The sequence below is a fragment of the Artibeus jamaicensis genome, unplaced genomic scaffold (assembly GCF_021234435.1).
Source record: "Artibeus jamaicensis isolate MK-2021 breed Jamaican fruit bat unplaced genomic scaffold, CSHL_Jam_final contig_354, whole genome shotgun sequence".
NCBI classification, from domain to species: Eukaryota; Metazoa; Chordata; class Mammalia; order Chiroptera; family Phyllostomidae; genus Artibeus; species Artibeus jamaicensis.
The window spans coordinates 19,539,964-19,562,608 of NW_026521803.1; the positions used below are offsets into that span (position 1 = coordinate 19,539,964).

At 39.1% G+C, this 22,645-nt stretch overlaps 1 protein-coding gene and 1 pseudogene across 3 annotated transcripts; both read right to left on the bottom strand.

Moving 5' to 3' along the window:
• Positions 1-3,545: 3,545 nt before the first annotated feature.
• Positions 3,546-22,294, bottom strand: SLC39A6 (solute carrier family 39 member 6). Of its 3 annotated transcripts, none has more exons than XM_037154468.2 (11): positions 22,206-22,294; positions 21,374-21,498; positions 19,851-20,621; positions 18,008-18,191; positions 16,239-16,408; positions 14,731-14,949; positions 10,945-11,050; positions 8,043-8,420; positions 6,613-6,693; positions 5,398-5,588; positions 3,546-4,773 (listed from the first exon to the last, which is right to left on the bottom strand). In XM_037154468.2, exons 3-11 carry the CDS (start codon positions 20,610-20,612, stop codon positions 4,621-4,623), a joined length of 2,244 nt encoding a protein of 747 aa, XP_037010363.2. In that variant the 5' UTR covers positions 20,613-20,621; positions 21,374-21,498; positions 22,206-22,294; the 3' UTR covers positions 3,546-4,620. The 3 variants fall into 3 exon arrangements, with proteins under 3 accessions (XP_037010363.2, XP_037010364.2, XP_037010365.2); XM_037154469.2 differs by having other exon boundaries at positions 21,374-21,494; positions 22,206-22,291; XM_037154470.2 differs by lacking the exon at positions 21,374-21,498 and having other exon boundaries at positions 22,206-22,292.
• Positions 8,682-8,803, bottom strand: LOC119056176 (uncharacterized; annotated as a pseudogene).
• Positions 22,295-22,645: the final 351 nt, after the last annotated feature.

The following is a 22,645-nucleotide window of genomic DNA, read 5'->3' on the forward strand; positions in this document are numbered from 1 at the left end:
AGTTCAAAAATCTTACCATTAGTTGTAACAGAATTACAGAATTTTACATTTAAAGCAAACTTAAGAAATAATTTATTTAATAATATAATTCTTTTCCAAATGCAAATGTCTTTGTTTTGGGCTTTTAAAAAAACACAACAGTGGGAATCTAAAATGGTGCAGATGCTATAGAAAATGGTATGGTAGTTTCTCAAAATATTCAAAGTATAAATATGTATATGATTCAGCAATTCCACTTCAGGATATGTAGTTTAAAGAACTGAAGCAGAGACTCAGACAGATATCTGCACACCCATGTTCATAGCAGCATTATTCACAATAGCCAAAAGTTGGGAGAAACCCTTCCTAATCAATGGAATAATTGGTAAATAGAATGTGGTATGTGCATACAATGAAATACTGTTCAGCCTCCTTAACTAGGAAGGAGATTCTGATACATGCCACAAACAGATGAAACTTACAGACATTATACTAAGTGGATGAGCCAGACTCAAAAGGAAAACTATCATACACTTCCACTTATATGACGTATCTAGAATAGTTACATACATAGAAACAGAAAGTAGAATTCTGGCTACCAGGGACTGGAGGTGGGGAGAATGAGGAATTATTGTTCACTGGGACAGAGTCGCTACGGGATGATGAAGTTCTGGAGATAGACTGTGGTGATGGTTGCACACATAAATGTATGTAATGCCACTGAATTGTACATATAATAATGGTTAAATGGTAAATTTTATGTTATGTGTATTTTACCAAATCTATGGAATTATGGCAATTTTGCTACCTCTTTTAATTTTCATTATACTTTTCATAGTATTATATGGGGCGTCCAAGATCACTCCATGTTTGGAGTTGTAGTTTCTCTTTCTGGTCTACATAAGTTCCTCTCTCTGCACTTTATCCCTTCCTACTGCTTTTCTTAAACTCTTGACTTTATAGGATGGGGATATTCAAGACAATCTATTTATTTATTTATTTATTCATTTATTCATTCATTTGCTGTGAGATATTTATATTTATTTATTAAAAAGATTATTTATTTATTTTTAGAGAGGAGAGAGCAAGAGAGAGAGGGAAACATCAGTGTGTGGTTGCCTCTCATGTGGCCCCCACTGGGGACCTGGCCTGCAACCCAGACACGTGCCCTGACTAGGAATTGAACCTGCAACCCTTTGGTTTGCAGCCCGTGCTCAATCCACTGAGCTATGCCAGCCAGGGCAAGAAGACAAAGTTTTAAATAGACTTCCTGAATTGTAAACATTTTCTATTTTTAATATTATGCCAAAGTGTTTTTTCTTTAGGCCTGAATTATTTTATTTCTGATTTAATTGTGATTTTAAGTTTTTTCTTTAATCTGTTGGCATGGTCTATTATAGTAATGGGTTTTCTAATGAACTGTTCTTGCATCCCTAGGAACACCTTGATCATAACATATCACATACTGTTGAGTTTGATTTGCTATTTAGGATTCTTGTATCTATACTCACTTTCACTTTTCATTTGTATCCTGTTAGATTTCTTGAGGTTCTGGGATTTTATCCAACTTAAAGCTGAAAGTTAGCTGTTACTATTTCACGGGTAATGGCAGAAGACATGAGACTCCTGGGACAGAGGACTTTGGCTCACAGTATAGCAAGTAGTGCGAGCATCCTTTGCATCAGGACCTCTTCAGTGCCTCCCCGCAAGTCCCACCAAAGCAGAATAAAAGATCTCAGGTGGATGCAGCACAAGTTTGTGAGGCAGCTGAGCTTTGCAGAACTCACCTGTTACACAAGGCCTGATCCTTGTCTCAGACCTCATTCTTCAAGGTCATTCACTGATAAATGGCCCCGACAGCTAGACATAGCTAGCAAAAATGTGTAGGGAGTCTTGAGTCCTAGCTAGACTGTCTTTTTCATCATTTTATATGAAGATAACACTAACCTCAATGAACACAATGAATGTTCTTTCTCTAATCCAAGACAATATTTCTAGAAGCTAGGGATTTATGTGTTGAAGTTTTGGTAAACAATGCAAACAATGCTTTGTTTTGGAGGAAGGAGGGGAGAAGTTTGGTATTGTGATCATGTTAACACTCAAAGACTTTTTTTCAAAGTGAAAATTAATCCATAAAATTCTCAAATACATAGTCTGCTTTTAGGATTTCTTGAATCTATTCAATACTATTGTGTATGAGGGGAGACCCCCAAAACAGAATTTATTTACAAAATGTTTCATCTCTTCATATTGGCAAAACATTTCTCTTTGAGGTTTTTTTTTTTTTATTCTGGGGAAACAACAAAAATTCGCTAGGGATGATATCAGGTGACTAGGGAGAATGGGGCATGGATGTCATGCTGATTTTGGTCAAAAACTGCTAAACACTCAGAGTGGTATTGGCAGGTGTATTCAAAGATCACCCATCATGACATAGGCAACTATGTTGGAAGTCTTAAAAAAATTTCACTGAAGCTAAACAGCCTCTCACACCAGCGGGTACACTGATGGACAGGTTCCTAGAGCACAGGTCTAGTGGGGGAAGCCAGTACCACAATGGGGCCCACCCTCCAGGAGATGATTCTGGTTTTCCTTGGGGGGGGGGTCCTACCTTGTATCTTTATTTATGCCTCCTTTTTCATTGAAGATATTTCTTTTTATGCCTTTTCTATCAGTCTGAGCCCCCAACCCATCTCCTCAAGGATAAGCTTTTGGTCTATATTTTAATCTGCCTTTTTCTCTAATCTCCATTTTCCCCAACACGGAACCATGGGAACTAAGTATTACTTAAATCTTCTACATGTCCACTAATAAGTTCAAACTGGAGTAGGAGCTATCATTCCTATTCATCCTATTTTGTGGGCTGATCTAGCACACCTTCCATCTTGAGAATCTCTGTGAAAGGAGTAGATACAAACTCTGTGTTCCCCAGACTCGAGGAACATTTCCAGGTGTTCCAGAACTCCCTTGCCTTGCACTGATCTGGCAGTGGCACTAGGGCAGGTCTGTTGACTTCGGCAGCAGAGTAATCAGCCAGCCAGAGAAGGTGCTTCATCTCATCCTTCAGGCACCCCCCACTCCGATCCCTTTCATTTGGTTTGGGGAACAGAATGCTAGTCCAGCTGTCCTTCAGTAGGCCCTAGGTGGGGTGTAGGGTCTCATCCAATTACTTCTGATTCTCTTTAGAGTGTAGGGTATGAATGCTTCTCCTTTAGCTTAACATTCTCGTTATTAAACAATTAGGGATAGTGTGGAACAAATTGTGGATAAAGAATTTAAAATTGAATAAGGCCACACAATACAATAATAGAAATGAACTGATAAGTATACTATCACCTGGATTATACTGAAGAAGATCTGATCTCTCATATTCATAGGAATGGAAAGTAGAATGGTGGCTACCAGGGACTATGGGAGGAAGAAATAAGTTGTTTAATGGGCAGAGTTTCAGTTCTGGAAAGTAAAAAGTCTTGAGATTCACTGTACAGCAGTGTGAATACACTTAAAATTACTGAACTGTACACTTAAAAATGGGTAACATGGTTAAAAAAGAAAGACATCTAATATCAAGTTGACATGGGATTTTATTTTGTAGAAAAACAACATCTAAGAGAATGCCACAGACAGCCCTAGTATATCTAAAGTACTGTGTACAAACAGGAAAATTGCTCATAATGACAACACTGAAGCACTGGAAGATACCAAAGGACTTCCTAATCCAGAAGTCAAATTATACTCAATATGGTTTTAATATCCTTTTTTCAAAGTTATAATATACTTACATTTAATGAACCAGATAACCACCCAAATATAACTTTGAGCAATACATAAACGTGGTGGTATCTAAGTCTCCTGGGAATATAGAAAGTCTCATAGTCATCTGGTATATCTCCACACAAATACTTTAAAATTCAAATTTCTTGGTCAAGTGATACAGTGTTTGAATTTAAATATATTTAGATGTTTCTATTATACAAAGTTAAGTGTACAACTAAATTAGTAAAAGTGCTCATTATGGTTTTATGGGAACATTAATACTGTGACAAAAATGTTTATGAATGTACTCTATACTTTACTAATATTGCCTTTTAAATTTAAATCTAAATTTTCCTTCTATTTTGTAACCACTTTTGTGATTTTTTTTGGTAAGAAATTTATGCCTTCTTAATTGTACATATTTTTTCTTGTTTCTTAGCTTAAATTCAGTACAAGCTTTATTGATTGGTATCTTAAGCTTCATGTGTATTCTTAGTCCTAAACACCAGCAGTTCTTCAGAGGCCTAAAATCCAGCACAGGAATTACTGTATTAAATTAGTTCTAGAAAAACACTGATGATATTTTTCTTGAAATATACAGAACATATTACGCCAAATCTCTTGTTTATACAATGGACTGGTAAAACTGGTAAATTGCACATACAGTTTATATTCCAAAAGTAGAATAACTTAAATATTAAAACGTACCTTTATGTTTCCACCATAAGTGACCTTATAAGCATAACAAATGGCAATATTCAATACAAAAATCACAAAAACACTAACCTTAAATACTGCCTAACACAGCATATACTCTCATCTTCCTATGACCTATTCAAACTATAGACAGCAGTTTTTTAAGCTACTCTATCATTTATTCCCTAATTAGAAATTTATACGAAACACAATTTTGTGTTCAAATATGGAAATAAGCAACATAATTCCAAATCCTAACAGCATCCCAGCATTCTGTAAAAGGAAATATCCCCAGCGGCTACATCCATGGTCACTAGCATCATTGTGTAGCATCTCAGGTACCTTAGAAAAAGAAAAAAAGAGCAACCTTTAAGGTTTCAAGACTACAGATTAGTTTTTACAAGCCTTAGCAAGACAGCATATTCATATTATATATAGCTGGATATATTGATTAATTCCTTAAAACATGACCATATACATATTGATTTTAGCTAGTAACATAACATAGCATTTCCTAGTAGTTTAATTAACAATGATTATTTACTATCTGCTTAGCAAGTCAAAGTTCTTTGATGACAGAGATGTGACTGCTTTGTTTATTAATAAGGAACTTTTAAGCATTGGAAGTACACATAGCATGCCAATAATATGTGGCTTGTGCTGGGCTTCCTACAAATCTATACACAATTCAAAGCATGACTGCTGAGATTCTACTCTCACAAAGGGGTACATACAGAGGGGTAAATACTTCTCTGTATCCTTAGACAGGATAAAGATGTGCATGTGATCAACAATCCAAAATGATAAACCCTAAAGGTACTATACTTTATATAGTACTTTGCTGAGTACAGAATGACTTATCACTATTGCACTTAATCTAAAGCCTTTTTAAAAATAAGGTTTCATTAAACATTATCTCTATTTTATTGTTAGTCAATGTTGTAATTTGACGTCTTAAAAACTTACCATATCAACCAGTGCAACATACATGAATAAGCCAGCAGTAAGTGCAAATATCCACATAGAAACATTTTCAGCATAATGACCAATGAAAATTCCTGTTGCCATTCCAAGATATGCCAGCATGGCTGACAAAGCATTATAAAGAACAGCCTGCTTAACAGTCATGCCTGCCTTTAGTAACACAGCAAAGTCACCTTTAACAGAAAACAAAACAAAGGATAAAGCAATTGAAAAACCATTTTTAAAATACATACCCAAGAGATGTCACAGATTTAAGGAATTCTCTAGTTTTTTGTTTTTTAAGAGGGAGAGAAAAGCAAAAGTGTAAACCTAACAGCTCTATAAACTAAGTTTTTTTTTTAATTCAAAGTTTTTCTCAAGGCTCACACTTTGTTAATGAGTGATAAATACCACAAACCTACTATTATGCTCTTGCACTGTCTTCAAGAAGCTCATAATTGGCTACAAAGAGGAGGAGAGTGGTGAACACTCACGAAATGATCAGCAGATTATAAAGGCAATTTATAATTCAGAGCTAGATTCTAATGTTCTCCTTATAAGAGAACATAACATAACAAGGATTAGTTATGGGATTAGTTAAGGGTTCATGGAGTCTGAAGGATCCAGAATGGAGAACATACACTTATGTTAAACATAACCATTAAGGAGGCAGATGGAAAGCCTTCTGAATGGCAGGCACATGCCAAGGAACAAAAGTGAAAATGGTGTCATGGTTGTGTGCAATATGTGCCTATAAAAAAACACAACAAAAACCAAAGGAACAAAAAAACCCCAAGGACATGAACTAGGATCCAGAGCAACTCTGGGAAGGTTTTTTATCAGCTCCAGTGAGATTCTCTGTTAATGGAAGATGATTCATTTGATTCCTGTGGTCTAATTCATATTGTGTGTATGAAGATAATGATCACTGAGGTCAGCAGAATGTTGGCATAAGAAAATATTTAGTAGGGGAAGAGAGTGAACAAAGGTATCTCTTTGGCAACCCCACATACACAATTGTGTAAATGGACTTATATGGTCAGAACTGTGGTTGGAAACAAACCTACGTTCACTAAGAAAAGAAAGCTAACTAGGTTAGCAGACTTGTAAGAAGGCATAACAGTTATGAGGAAGCTTGCTGGAACTATCACTAGCAAAAGCTAGTGGCACTTAGACATGTCAACCACCTGGAAAACACCGTTTATATGATTCTCTTACCTAATTCATGAGGCAACTCGTGACAGAACACAGCCACAGAAGTACTTAAACCACTTGATAAACCCTCAGTGAAAGCAGCACCTGTGTAAAAATCAATCAGAAAAAGACTGACATTATTTTGTGGGTGTGTTTTTAAAAAATTTTACCAGCATACAAAGTGAGGTAAAAGAAATAAACTATATTCTGGTTGTGAATAAAAAGAACTTTCCCAAGTGCATTCTGTATCTTCTTTGTAAGTAATCTCAGATTACATTCAATTAGGTTTAAATTTCCCAGTGGAACACAAGCTGGTATTAAGAAGGGAAGGTTCTGCCCTGGCTGGTGTGGCTCAGTGGATTGAGTGCAGGCTTGCAAACCATGAGGGTTGCTGGTTCGATTCCCAGTCAGGGCACATGCCTGGGTTGCCGGATAGGCCAGGTCCCCAGTGAAGGAAGTGCTAGAGGTAACCATACAATGTTTCTCTCCCTCCCTCCCTTCCCCTCTGTCTAAAAATAAATAAATAAAATCTTAAAAAAAAAAAGAAGGGAAGGTTCTACTATGCCTTAACAGTGATTGCATGATCTTACACAAACCTGAGAAGTAACTGCTCCCCCATAAAACACATTTAAAAATATGAAATAAAATGACTTAAAAGGTTTAGGGGAAAAAAATAACCACTCAGCAGTCAAGAGTACAAATTGTTTCACTGGCTTTAGAGGAGTTCACTACGATATCAGACTTGTTACGTTCATTCTTTTACTGTCTCATAAGAAGAGTCTAAGATCCTTTTCTTTTAAAAGCTAACATGTTACACAACTGATCATGTATAAATCATGACTTGGCATTTGAATACTCTCCTTCGTTGCTGCTGCTGTGCCCAGGACAGAGAGGAGGAAAGGCACCAGGCTCTCACGGGGGAGCCAACGCCTGGGCTCATCTTAGCTGGGCAACAAAGCAACTGTTGTCTCCTTGAGCAACTGTTTACCCTGCCAGGCCTCAGCTGCCTAATCTATAATTATTTCCAAGGTCCCTTTTAGCACTAAGTTACTAAAATTCATAAGTATCCTATTATCTCCTAATTGTGGTATAACAATTTAATAGCAACAACTCTAGTTCTTTAGATAGGGATTGGCAACAGACTCATCATATATGCAAAGATTCTTTTATAGCATGAAAGAAAAAAATGATTAGAGTCTTTTACCTTAATTAATACTGTTTATATTGCAGATAAGAGAACCTAAATGTCTAGGGGGAAAAACTCACACATGTTTCAAACACAATGGAGCCTGATCTTAAGACCTTACAAATTAAAACAACTTTTGGTAGTTAACCATTTAGGTAATGGGCTAGGCACAGTTCCTTTCACTTTACTGAATATTTCACTGTCCAAGTAGCCAAAGAAGAAACATTTTGATAATCAACCAATAAAGAGCACATATGTAGATGTATACCAATCGCTAGGCCATCGCTGAAATTGTGCAGGCCATCGCCCATTATCACCATCCATGCCAAGGTGGCGATGCCGGCATCTTTCAGCTCCTCCCGGGAGTAGCGCTGACTGTGACTGTGGGGGTGGTGGTTTTGGTGGTGGTGGTGATGCAGAATATGATGGTAGTCATGATGGTGGTGAATGAGATCATCTGACTGGCCCAGCGTATCGTGGAAATGCGAATGGCATTTATTCTTGCAACCTCTGGGTACATATTCATTATACACTTCTTGTGGATGAGCATGAGCTATCATGACCTCTTCTTCTTCCAAGATTGCTGGCTGCTGAGAATCGAAGTGGGAGGGCTCTTGTGAGTCGGCTCGTAAATAGCTTTCAGGTCCTGGGCACAAACAGAAAGGATGTTGGGAGAGTCAGAAGGCTTTGTTAATAAGCTTAGACATATTCAAACATTCTACTGACAATTAAGGTCAATAAAGATCTTAAAGTGGAGCAACTCTCTCACACATGCCTGAAGAAATAAACATCAGAGTATTACTGATGAAAAACAATAGGTTTTAATGAATTTTAGAAAATGGTCTCATATATTAAGAACGGATTTTATATATTAACTTTCAATAATTACCCCCTAGATCCTCCCTTAATTTCTTCTACCTCCTTACATTTTTAAAGATTACTTTTTTGATTTAAAAGAAGCAGATACTTATTTTAAACTGGTAAGAACAGATACTACACTTGATCTTAGCCAAAAGGCTGAGAAGCAATATTTTGGGAAAATATTTAAGAAAAATATTAAATTGGAAATAAAAGAACATATACAATTCTGTTGTCTGACTTCCTCTTTTTTGATGGAAAACTTCAAGGAAAAACAGAAGAATCAGAAATACCATCATCATCACCAAGAACCGTTTTTTCTCTCTTTGTAGAAAGAGAAGTAAATGCAACAAATAAAATTTTGCTTTACTTTGTCCTGTTCACTAGTGTCACTTTTCCCAGAAGCATTCCTGACACTGTGGTCCAACTGTAAAGTAGCTATTTCTTCTCATTGTTATATATTTCATTAGAATTCACTAAAAAAGTTAGAATAGGTACAGGAAGACGAACAAGAGCACTTACTTGCTCTTTAGAGAAAAACAGCATGTTGGAAAACAAAGAGTGGACAAATACAAAAAGGCAGTAGCAACAAAGAAGTTTTTCTCTCTCCTCAGTCAGCAACTACCTCCTGAGAACCTACTCTGGGTCAGGCACTGGTGATAGAATGGAGCATGACAATCCCTCTGTCTTCAAGAAACTTATGCTGTTGTAGGAAGAAAGCCAAAGAGCAAGGAGCTCCAGATATGTAAGGTAATTCGAGGCACTGGAAAGCATGGGGAGAAAATAGAAAAGGGGAATATGATAGACAGTGAATGGAAAACCTCTGTATTTGGGTGATCCAGGGAAGGCCTCCGAGAAGATACCTGAGTGGAGACCAAACAATAGGAGAAGGAATTCATGTGAAGATCTGGAATAAGAGGCTTCCAAGAAGGTACAGTAAATGCAAGGCTCTGAGATGAACCTGGTGCGCTTACAGGTTAAGAACACCAGCAGGCTGGACAGAGAACAATGGGGGAGAATAGAGGGCAGGTTAAAACCCTGAAAGTCACGATGAAGAGTTTGGTTTAAAATTTTATTTTATTTATTTTTAAATTAATTTATTTATCTTTAGAGGGTAAGGGAAGGAGAGAGAGAGAGAGAGAGAAATATCAATGTATGTTTCCTCTTGTGCACCCCTTGCTGGGAACTGGCCTGCAATCCAGGAATGTGCCCTGACTGGGAACAGAACCGAGATCCTCCAGTTTGCAGGCCTGCGCTCAATCCACTGAGCTACACCAGCCAGGGCTGGTTTAAAATTTTAATCTTAAAAATAATAAATAAAATTTTAATCTTAATTCAATGCAGAATGCCAAGCTAACACTCAAGTAACAGGAAAAATAATAACTTTACAGTGAAAAACCATGGTAAATATAACCTTAGCCAGGTGCTCAAAATTCATACTCCCCATGTGTGACAAAGAGCATTGGACCAGGTGGCACATTATGTGACTCAAAAAAAACATGATACCACTTTGTGGTACTGCTGCTAACACTGATCAATCTTAATAAAAAAAACATTAGACTCAACATCTGACCAAACTGTACTCTAGATCTTTTTCTTCTTTAGGGGGGAGAAGGGAGTATAAAAGAATTTTAAAAAGTTAGAAAAACACATGTGAGGTCTATGGACTAGATAGTTGCATTGTATCAATATTAATTTCCTGATTAAAATATCCAAAGTATGTTACACAAGAGAATGTTCCCTTCCTTAGTAAACATATGGGAAAGTATTTAGAAGTAAAGAAACATCCTGTCTGCCCTGGCCAATGTGGGTTCTTTGGTTGGGCACTGTCCTGCAAACTGAAAGGTAGCCAGTTCGATTCCTGGTCAGGGCACAATCCTGGGTTGCGGGTTTGGTCCCCGATTGGTGCAAGAGTCAACCAATAGATGTTTTTCTCCTCCTTATCACTCCCTTCCCCTCTCTCTAGAACCAATACAAGAAAAGAAAAAAAAATCATGTCTGTAACTTACTTTAAAATGGTTTAGAGAAAATGTGTACATGTGCACACAGAGAAAGAGATGAGAAATGTAGGTAAAATAACTGGGGAAAACAGGAAAGGGATATAGGAATTATTTGTATCTCAAAAATTTTCTGTAAGTCTGAAGTCACCGCAAAATAAAAAATTTAAAGAAATATAAATATACATAAAAATAACCTCTGACTGGTAATTAAAAAAGTATGAGTTTAAAAAAGAAAGGGACATGGTCTCCCCTTCTCCATGTAGTCCCAGCAGAGCGATGAGCCCCAGCAGCCCTCAGATCCACAGGACTTACGGTCGTCGGCATCTGCTTTCTCCTCCTGTGGTGAGAGGTGAGAGTCGTACTTGGACAGTTGCTTCTTGATCTCCATGTCATCATCATTTTCGTTTTTTTTCTGATTCTAAAAGAGCAAGGGTAAACAATACTTTAAAATAGTTGCTTTGTTTATGTGCACAGCTTTGAATAAACACTTAAGCAGAAAACACAGAAAAAGACTGCAGAGTAACAGACCTCCGGTGGAATAAAGCCACCGAAGGGCCTGTCCTCAGCTTGCACAGCTCCTAGCGGTGTCCTAGGCATGGTAACCCGTCCGAATGTGAAGAATCAATGCCTCAGTAACATAAGATGCAGAAAAATGGCATTCACCCTTCTGAATGTCCCCTAGGTCATCTACTCTAAGTGTGGTCGTACCTAAACAGCACAGCATCCCCAGGGAGCTTGTCAGAAATGCACAATCTCAGGCCACACCCTGGCCTAATGAATTGGATGGGGATTTTAACTAGATCTTGGGGTGATTCACATACACATTAAAATTTAGCTCTGCCTCAGGCCACCCATTTAAAACCAACCAGGAGCATTTTCTTCAGGCACTTAGTAATCTGCTAACCAATTGCTTAGTTTTTTCTATCTGTTCTTTGTATGCTGAAAACCCATGCTTTCCATACTTCACACATCCTAAAACTGAAACCAGAAATGTCAGCATTTGTGCTGTCTGTCATGAACAGAACTAGTAAGTAGAGTCGAGGATTGAATCCATATGAGTGCTTTATTCAGACAGCGGGTTATATACCCTCAGAAACCATTTTAACATTTCATCTCAAGAGAAGAGATGTTAAAAGGGTAGAGACTTTTAGCGAAGAGAAAAAAGGGTAGGTAAGGGGTTTGGCAAAAAGGTTAATCAGATAAGAAGTTCCCAGTACTTCTTTATCTGTTGATCAACAACTCAGACCATCTCTATTGCACAAAAGTTGAATTGCTTGTCCACTTCCTGGAGTCCCAAGGTCACACATTCCAGTTCCTGCAATAGCTTTCCTCTTGCATTTAATCAGTTAAGCCTACCGACTATGACTGAAACCTTTAATTTTTGAGTTCCCTTATCAAAACTATACTGTGACACTAAGATATATGTTATTATAACTTAAATGCTTTTCCTATAGTAAAACATCATTAACAAACTTTCTCTTTTTAAACCGCTATTAGTTAGCCTTGAATTTATAATTGGAGTTTTTAAGCAACATACTTGAGATATTGTTCCCATCTCTGAATCCAAGCATAAAGGTCACTGTTTGAAAACGGTGCCTGTATATTATCTACTTACATAAAAGAGAACATTAAAAATATTTTAAAATGTCACACAAAAATTATACTTGTAGTACCTTTGAATATGACTTAAGATTTCTTCTAGTTCTAACAGTGTATATAATATCAGTACATTCTTAGGGTTGTGGACAAAAAAGGGGCTCTATAATAAATCTGACAAATGCAGGTGACTGAAAGTAACCTCACAGGGTCACCTGACCATCAATTTCGAACTGGGCAGTGTGTAGTCACCCCTCAGGCCTGCAACTTCCCCAGTAAAAGGTTACTGTCACCCTAAGTAAGCCCTGTCCATTGTTTCTGTGCAGCTATGTTAGCACACCTTTGAAATGTCTCTTTTTCAGACCCCTTGTAATGGAATCATAACCACCCCCAGAGAGGAACACAGAATTGGCGTTGGCCTGGTAGCATGGCTGGTTAGAGCATTGTCCAGAAACCCCAAGGTTGGGGTTTCCGCTCAGTTTAATCTCCGCTAAGGGCACATACAAGAAGAAACCAATGAATGCATAAGTAAGTAGAACAACAAATCAACATTTCTCTAAAAATCAACAAATAAAAAAAAATTTGTTTAAAGAGCATATAATCTTGTTAACTATCTTGTAATCCAAGCATAGTTCATAGAGATTTCCCTGCCTCGTTTTCTCTCCATGAAATCTTACATTCCCTTCTTAGTTCCAAATGCATAAAAATGGCAAACTGCCATCTTGGGGAGCATTGTTCCCAGTTTGTTGAGATCTTGCTTCCGGGCATGTCCCGTGTGGCACAGATGAATTCTAATAAACTCATAAAAATTTTCTACAGCTTTGGATGTCCTTACATCAACAGGTTATAAGAATTTTCTCAGAGAAAATATTTAAATATTTGTGAATATAAATAAATTCAGGTATTTTAAATCACTTTACTTAATGCTTTATTTCTTGTTGGGCAATGACTCTCTCGAACTTACACATTTTAATGAAGTCTTTTGTTCCTTAAGCATTAGGTACCGAGAATGTTCCTTAGGCCATGTACTGGCAATGCAATGTAAAACAAGACACAAAGGGTCTATGTTCTCACGGAGCTTATTATCAACAGGGAGGGAGTCCTTACACAGATAATAATTATATACAATTCTCTGACTGCAATTTTCGATACATTTACAAAGAAAAATCAGAGTGCTATGAGAGCATACAACAGCAAAACAAAAAAAAATAAGTACCAGGACAGGCTTCCATGAGAAAGTGATATTTATACCAAGACCTAAGGATGAGCAGGGGTTTGTCAGGGAAAGGAAAGAGAGGCAGTGCTCCAGGCAGGAAGAATGGCATGTAGGAGGCCCAGAGAGGAGCCAGTCCCATCTGGAATAGAAAGGACAATGTGGTTGGGGCCTAGTACGTCAGACAGGGTGGCTAGAGATAAGGCCAGGCAGCTGGAGGAGACCAGACAATGCAGACTTGTGAAGAGCTGTGGCTTTGCCCTAAAAGCCATGAGAAATCACTAAAGGAAGGATTTTAAGTAGTGGAGTCTAACCTCATCAGATTTCATTTAAACAAACCACTCTGCCTGGATTGGAAGACAAAAATAATGTAGACAGGTCATTTAGGAGGCAACTACTGTCACCTAGGTGGGAGATAAGGGTGGTATGGGCTAGAATAGTAAGGAAGATGGAGAGAAATGGAAAAACTCTAAATATATTTAATAAAACTAGGTTAAATGTAAGGATGGAGATGTCACAGGTGATTCTCAGGTTTCCAGCATGATCAATAACCTTTACTGGTAGAAAGTTTGACACTGAACTAATGTAAGGGTCTAACTATGTCAAGTATGAGATATAACCCTTATTTAAATACGGAGATTTCAGATTTACAAAGATGGCAAGTGATCTAAAACTATGGTATACACAGGCACAGGATGGATAACGTAAGGAAAAATCCTAGGTAAAATGTCCTGTTCTGGGTGAAAAGAGCTCTCAACACTTACCATGTAAGAAATCATTATTATACTTTTTGAGGAACCAAATGAGATGAAAAACTAAGATATGGATGCCCTTGAAAAAAGACCCTCGACGTATTCTAAAAAGGAAGACGACAAAGTCCGCAAAACTCCTGTGGGACATGGCTCTGCACGAAATGCAGATAGTATTTCAGCCACTGTGTTCTAGGGAGAGAACACTAATGATGTAGATACAGAACTGCTGATCAACAGATAAAGAAGTACTAGGGCCCTGGCTGGTGTAGCTCAGTGGATTGAGCGCAGGCCTGCGAACCACACAATCGCGGTTCAATTCCCAGTCAGGGCACATGCCTGGGTTGCAGGCCAGTTTCCAGCAGAGGGCACACGAGAGGCAACCATACACTGATGTTTCAATGTATGTTTCAATTGATGATCCCTCTCTCCTTCCCTTCCTCTCTAAGGATAAATGAATAAAATCTTAAAAAAAAAAAAAGAATACTACTCTAAATAAATATCTGATGCATAAGAAGTACTCAATATACTTTCTCTTACCTTTTTCTTTTTATCTTTAAATTGTTTGATCAAAGTGAGTACATGTTCAACAAGAAACATGAAATACAAGCCTCCCAGGGCTGTTAGGCCCTTCCATGTGGAATCAAAATAGGTACTTTCTTCTATGTTTTGAGAAGAGAGATGACTGAACAGTGGCCCTCTCTTCGTTCCCATTGTTGTTTCTTCATGGCTGTGACTATGGTGGTGACTTGCATGAGACTAAAGGCAAAACAACATGTATTTTATAAATTCATCAGTTTCACACATCTGAAAAATTGGCTAAGGTAAAACTTGAAATCATTGAGAATTAGGCAATTAATGGGATACTGTGAAATGAGGGGAAGTTTAGGATATTAAAAATAAAATGAGCAATAAGCAGACAACTATCTAGAGCTTAATGCATATAATGTACTACGACAGTTAACAGATTTGATCTGTTCAGTGTAAGGATACATTCCCCAATGGTCCTCATGATACATCGGTAGTGGGTATTTTCAATGTTTGACAAGTTATCATGGACACGAGCAACAGGAAATAGCCAGATTTAACATGCCTATAGTGTTCACTGCTTATACTCCTGGCTGGAAAGCTCACAGCACTGTCATTGGTGTGCTTACAAGAAGCCTGGTCTGTGCAGCGAGCCCTGGCAGGCACCTCCAGAGGCACTGCCTCAGTGGCCGACAGCTGAGTGCAGCAGGAACCACTGCTCCTGCACGTTAGGAACAGGGTGTGGCGCACACACAGAGCTGAGTCTGGGGGTGGTGGTGTCAGAGAGTATGTATCCCATGCACACGTCACTTTGTGTAGCAGGTATTTCTGAACACACCTGCCATCTGATGGATAGGGAGTTTGTCACAGCAAAACAGTTGTCTCTCACTGCTGGGTAAAGCATGATGACATATGTATTACTTCAGGAATAATTCCTTCCCCCTACCCCTGCACACTTACCTGCAAACCTCTAAGGGAAACTTAGAAAATGAGATCCAAATTATTTTCTGCCTGTGCACCTATCCCAAATATTTAATGGAAAAGTAAACTTACTTTACTAAACTTGCTTTGGTTAAGAATTCACTTGTGTCACAAAGTGTAAGCCTCTAAATACACACATAAATTCATTTCTGAAGAAAACCTTTAAGTTTCCTGGGCACAAGGAGTCACATTTTTTATTTCTGTAACAATTACATTAACATGTAGGCATATAATTCACACTATTGCAGTCTGTCACAGTAATAATATGAGTAGAATCTGCCTCCTTTTATTCACTGGGTTCCAAAAAGTTAAATGAGTTTATACTTAACTATCTTTAAAAAGAAAAGCAAAATAATGTATTAAGGTCGAACACGAAAATGCAGCTTTTGTTACCAAATATATTTTAAAGTCAACTCCTCTAAACCAAATCTCCAACCTTTATATATAACAATACAAAGAATTCTAGTATAAACTATAGATATATATTTTTTCAATGCTGAATAATATGCTACACTAATAGGACAAATTACCATACTTACATGTGGAAGGAGATGTAAAAAAGCATCACCACTTAATGTCCCAACAGCCAATGCCACAAGAAAACTCAGGAGAAACTTGAAAAACACCCGATTCATGAGCGGCACTAAGATAACGCCCAGCAAAGACAGGAAACTGATGATGGAAATGGCCACAAAGCCGCCAAGCCAGGCTGTCAAGCACAAGGGAGCAAAGGAAAAACACACAATTGATATAAAAGAGGCACTTTGAAGTAGCATAAAATAACTTGTAACAGTATGGAAATCTTAAAGAAATGTAAACTCAGTAGCGTAAGACTGATAACAGAGCAATAACCAACAAATGGGCTCAAATTAACAATTTGACTGAACTCTCCAGGTGAAGAGCTTAAACCTGGTGGAAAATTCTTCACCTGGCAGTGAAAGAAGGGGGAAAATGATAAAGAAGAATTAACTCTAGCTCATTTGGGAGCTGAATTTTCACTCCCGTAAGACCTAAACCAGGAAAGAGAAGAGGAAAAAGTTTTGTAAAAAAAAAAAAAAAAAAAAGTGACTGAGTGAAAGGAAAAGAAAGAAAACCAGGAATGAAATAGTTCCTCAGTAAACAAAGCAACTGTGTCTATTTTTAAAAATATTTTACTTATTTATTTTTAGAGAGAGGGGAAGAGAAGGAGAAAGAGTGGTAGAGAAACATCAATGTGTGGATGCCTCTCATGTGTCACCCACTGGGAACTGGCCTGCAACCTAGGCATGTGCCCTGACTGGGAATCGAACTGGCAACCCTTTGCTTCCCAGGCCTGTGCTCAATCCACTGAGCTACACCAGCTAGGGCTCTTGTCTATTTTTTTGAACAATTATTTATTTTAAAAGATTTTATTTATTTATTTTTAGAGAGAGGGGAAGGGAAAGAAAAAGAGAGGGAGAGAAACACCTTGGTTAGTTGCCTCCCACAAGCCCCCAACCGGGGCACCTGGCCTGCAACCCAGGCAAGCCCCCAACTAGGGACCTGGGCCCGGGGAACAACCCAGGCCCTGATCAGGAATCAAACTGGCAACACTTTGGTTCACAGGACCTATTCACAGGCAGGCACTTAATCCACTGGGCCACAGCAGCCAGGACAGCAATTATTTCTTCACTGTAGTTTTTTTTTTAAATCCTCATCTAAGGACATTTTTTTTCATGGCTCTTTTTAAAGATAGGAAGGGAGAAGGGAAGGGACAAAGGGAGAACATTGATGAGTGAGGCATGCCTCTCATACTTGCCTAAACCAGGGACTGAACCTGCAACCTTCCGGTTACATGACAATGTTCCCACCAACGGAGCCATACCGGCCAGGGAGATTTTTTCATTATAGTTTGTGACCACTGAAACTCTACACTATAGCAGAGCTTATCCATTTTCATTTATAGTAATAACAGACAAGAATTAAGTTCTTAAACAACAGAGATTAACTCTGCCCCTTCTTCCCAAACAGTGTCACTGCAAAGAAAAAGCCCAAATTTTGGATAACCCTGACACTTCCTGTGGAATGGCCTTAGGCAAGTTACAAGTTATGTTTTATTTCATTTTATTTTTAAAGATAAGGCTAACACAGACAAGTTACCATCTAAGTTTTCTTTTTTAAGTGTAAGACTAACAAACTTGCTTTCTTCACATTCAGGGCAGAGGACAATTAAGATGGTATATGTGAAATTATGCTGAAAAATGAATAGGTTTTTGTAAATATAAAGAAAATTACAACATAAATGCATCTATTGAAGATTATTTTCGCAAAAAAAAAAGCACAATTATACCTATTTGTAAAGAATAGGTCTTTGGAGGGATGTCAGCTTTCTTTTCACTCGTGGTATGACTCAAACATGATCTGGCATCAATCTGATTGATGATGGCTGGGCAGAGATAGTTGAACTCGGATGCGTTCAGCGGCACCTGGAGGCCCATGCCATGAGATGTAAGCAGCTTGGACGCATTGAAACACTAAAGAAAATGAAGCAGTGAAAATCACCAAAAAGCATTCCCATTAGATACTCCAAAAACATTGTTTGATGACACAACACCCTTTCCTTACTGAAGCTATTTCTTAAATTTTTTTTTAAGTTTACACTAAGTCATATCAACTTTTGCTTTGAGTACTTTGGAATTTGCCTCAAACTGCCTGGAGATACTATGTCACAATAGTGTTATCCCACTTGTCTGCCTACTTCTTAGTAGAAACAGTCACATCACTAGTTACCTAGAGAGAAAGCCTCAAGTGCAATAAGCCTGAGGATAAATGAACATTCACAAGCCTGTTAACTCATTGTAAAAACCTATTAAGGAAATGAGTTTTAATTTTGAGAAGGGATTCATTAGAGATTGGAACATATGTTGTTTTAGTACCAACACTACCCTACTGGGCCTAAACAAACCCCAAACACCTCACTCTTTCAGCAATGACCATACTTGGAAAACTGAGCTCTGCTCTGACTACATACCTGGCAAATAATGCTCTACAGGAGAATATTAAAGTATGCACATCACCCTCGAGCAGGGCAAAGTTGGTAATAAAACAAACCTGTACTGGCAGGCAGCTGTTTCAACAATTTAATTAGATGACTAGTTTGAAGAGAATCTTCTGAGTAATCTCAGCCCCTCTATACCCCTAGAATTGGTGGTAGTACATATTTCTCATCTTCTGTAAAGTTATTTTAAACTTGACCAATTCTTGGCTAGTTCTACTCAGAACAAACTTTATTACCAGTGTCGCTATGGGAACAACCACTAGTAGGACTATCCCAGAACTAGTACAGTCATATGATGGTTTGAATGAAGCACTTAAGTTTTACTTATTAAACATGTATCAACTAATTCTTTGCTCTTGACATCTTTCAGGCAAGGCAAACTGAGTATAGTCTGGAAGACTGGTCTAGAAAACACACATGAACTGAGAACCTCACTGCCCAGACATTGCCCAACATGTCACTCCTGTTGGCAGTTCCAATATCAGTCACTCCACAAATCATTATAGTCCCTCTGCCAAGGAAGTAATACTATCCTTGCATCCTTCAGCCCCTTCAACCACACCTTTCCCTAAAACATGGACTCTAACTCCTGCATTTTCAACCTCCTGTTTTCTATGTTTTAATAATAATATTCACCTTTAAAGACTTTCTCCAAAAATAACTTTGATATCTGCTTTCTATACTTAAATTCTGTACTATAAAATGTTTTTGGCAGGCAGTGCTATTCTTATTATCTTCTGAGTTTTTTCAGAAATGATTACAATAGGGTAGAGATACTTTGGGCCAAGTGGCTTGCTGAGAAAGTAGAAATTCTCTTTTCTTTTTGAAAAAAACATTTTACTTATTTTTTAGAGAAAGGGAGAGAGAGAGAGGGAGAGAAACATCATTGTGTGGTCACCTCTCTGTGCACCTACAACCCAGGCATGTGCCCAGACTAGGAATTGAACCAGCAACCCTTTGGTTCACAGGCCAACGCTCAATCCACTGAGCCACACCAGCCAGGGCAGAAATTCCCTTTTCAATAACTTCACCATTTTATTTGTACCTTAAACTCCTAACAACTAGAGATGGAATAGCAATTAACAGAATAGACAAGCAGGCATATTGATTGAAATAAGAATAGCATTTAGCTTACCTCCTGAGTATTTCCATTTGTGTTTATGGAATACATAAAGTCTTTTCTGGGTTCACTCACAGATTCATTTGTTTTCCTCCTAGCCAGCCAGCTCACCTGGCTCTTTTCCATGATACTGGGGGGAGTAGAACTGCTCACATCTTTGGGGAGAAGTTTTCCAGGTTTTGGAGTTTCTATTGTCTCTAGAAAGTGAGTTCCTTCAGAGACAGCATTATACACAGTTGAGGTCACTTCACTAGCACCAACACCATCCTTGAATAAAATGTTCCTTCTACTATTGGCGTGTTCTGATCGGTGAGATCCTTTCCCCTGGTTGTTTCTAGAGTCTTTTCCAGAGCTACCAGAGTCATGGTCTGGGCAAAGAGCCTTCCGATTATTTTTACCAGAAGCAGCATGATTATGGTGAGAGTGATGGTCATGGTCAGAGTGATGGTCATGGTCAGAGTGATGCTCGTGCTCAGAGTGATGCTCGTGGTCATGGTGTATATGAACTCTTTTAATCTTATCTATGCCTATATTCTGCAGCAGCTTTCTGAACCCTTCAACTGACAAGGAATTATTTTCTCCATAGCGATGGAAAAGCTGCTGTAGATGATGTCGCTGTGTGGTAACTGCCAAATCAACATTAATGCCCGACTCCCAGTTTGGAATAATTTTCTCAGTGGTGTGAGGGAAAGTAGTCGCTGATTCTACTTCACGAAGGGGATTTGTGGCTGACAGAGTGAAGGTCAGGATGAAGATTACAGTTAAAGTCCTCGCCATAGCACCTTCCTAGAGAAGACAGAAAAAGAAATGTTGCCTTCACTTTTAAAATAATTTGAATTAAGAAATCTCATGCTGCACACTGATGTCTAATCAAATAATCAAGGTTTACAGAGAGTGCATCACTGAGTGTGACCAATGCAGTGTAAGGTACTGTGAAAGTACAGAAACTAGAGTCCTAGGCGCTACACTTGCATTGCTAAAACAGGTGAAACAAATGGAGAACTGTTGAGTGTTAAGAGAGTCTGGAATTAGCACTAAAATAGCAATAATAATTCAGACACTGGAGAGGTCCATGTGGCTACAACCACGCTGACTTCATATTGTGTTGAGAACAATGATTTAAAACAAAACTTACCTCTAGCACCATCATGTCATTTCATAAAAACACTTTTAACATCAAAAGGAGTAAATATGGCAATCTCAGATAATTCATTGAAAATTTTTCTTAAACTACATACAAATCAATTTAAGGCTTCTTTTCCCCTATACCACTCTTCAAAGTCACCCAATTTTGCCAGTTTGCATATGCCTCAGTATATTTTCTATGCATATTCAAGTAGAGGTATGTAAACCACACAGATGGGATCTTTTTCCCTACTCAAAAATGACATCTTTCCACATCAGTACATATAAGCTGATTTCATGCTTTTGAATGACTGCATGATAATCGTTCCTTAAGTAAATTAAACTTCATAAAAAAACTATCATTCTCATGTTGCTACAAATCAGTGAAAATTTTATCACTGAGCAGCACTTACCTAGACAATGGTGTTTGGAGTTAGGAAAAGCAGAATTCAGTTAGACCGAGGAAGGTATAGTCCAGATACGTGGATAGACAGATATCTCAGGACCCAAATGTCCAGTCGTCACCAAACTCACCTGCCTCCAGAGAAAGAAACAGAGGTTTTGTTTCTGGAGCGAGAGCGCGAGGGCATGAGGCAACCTAGCTCTACCACTTTCAGCTGTTCTTCCTTGCGCCAAGAAAAGCTGGCAATATCTATTTACAGGTGACTGAAGACACTACTACAGGACCGGCATATATGGTGTGCTCCAAACAGTGTCGGCAGTGTTGCACAGCTGCTGTGTACCATACCCGGAGAAGTGAAAATGGAAATAAGTTAAGTGCCATAGGGCTAGACTCCTGAAAAAGCAATCTCTGGCCCCTGAAGTTTTAATAGGTAAACGAGACCATTAAGACATTATTCGCAGGAGAGAGAGGCAAAGAGCTGGAAGGCTTGGGACAAGCACAGAAGCAATGCTCCGTGCCTTCCTCCAGGAAGGATGCTTAACGCTGTCGCGGACCCGCGGGCGGAGCTCCTTCCCGGTAAGTCTGCGGGCACTGTTGGGAAACAAAGCCTAAAGAGCGAGCGTGGAGAAAACGGCGAGTGAAGAAAAGGGGAAAGAGGGCACACTGCTGTTGAATGTTGAACACGACTCTACCTTCAGATAGGAGATGAATAATGCCGTTTCTTCACAAAGTCCTCCTCTGAAGTCTGAAGCCTATCTGTGCACCCCGAACTGGGAAGACCAGCCTCGAAGGCCCGCGGGGCTCCCCTCCCTGCAGCCCCCGCCCGGCCCCGCGGGACTCACCTCTACGCGGCCTCGCAGTCCCACGGCCCAGCCCGGCGTACAGGTTCAGGTCCCGCAGGCGGTCGGGAGGGCTCGGCACCGGCCAATGCTTTTCTCTCTCGAAACTCTACAAGGCACAATGAAGCGGCGACCTCAGCGGCCGGGACGTCCCTCCGTCCGGGGACCGCAGGACAGCCACGGAGAATCCGCGCCTCACGCGCCCTCGCCTCGCCGGAGCAGGACAATTACTAATTACCGCCGCGCGCAGCGCGCGGCCGGGAACCAACGCCTCCGCCAGTCCGGACTGCAGGACATGCGCAGTGCGGCTCAGATCCCCATCCACCGCCAGTGGATCCGTTCCGACGACCGATCGCCGCTACCGCGATCGGGCTGGAAAGGAGGGGGCGAAAGCGCGGCGCGAGCGGACTGAAAGCGTGGAGACTAATTGGATACCCTTTCTG

What these genes read in the sequence shown, in the direction of transcription:
- SLC39A6 (XM_037154468.2), bottom strand. Translation starts at nt 20,612, where the DNA reads ATGGCGAGGACTTTAACTGTAATCTTCATCCTGACCTTCACTCTGTCA. An exon ending in GACCTATTCTTTACAAATAG is followed by an intron (nt 16,409 to 18,007) that starts GTATAATTGTGC and finishes TGTGCTTGACAG; the next exon opens with CCTGGCTTGGCGGCTTTGTG. An exon ending in GAAAGCAGATGCCGACGACC is followed by an intron (nt 8,421 to 10,944) that starts GTAAGTCCTGTG and finishes GTTTGTGCCCAG; the next exon opens with GACCTGAAAGCTATTTACGA.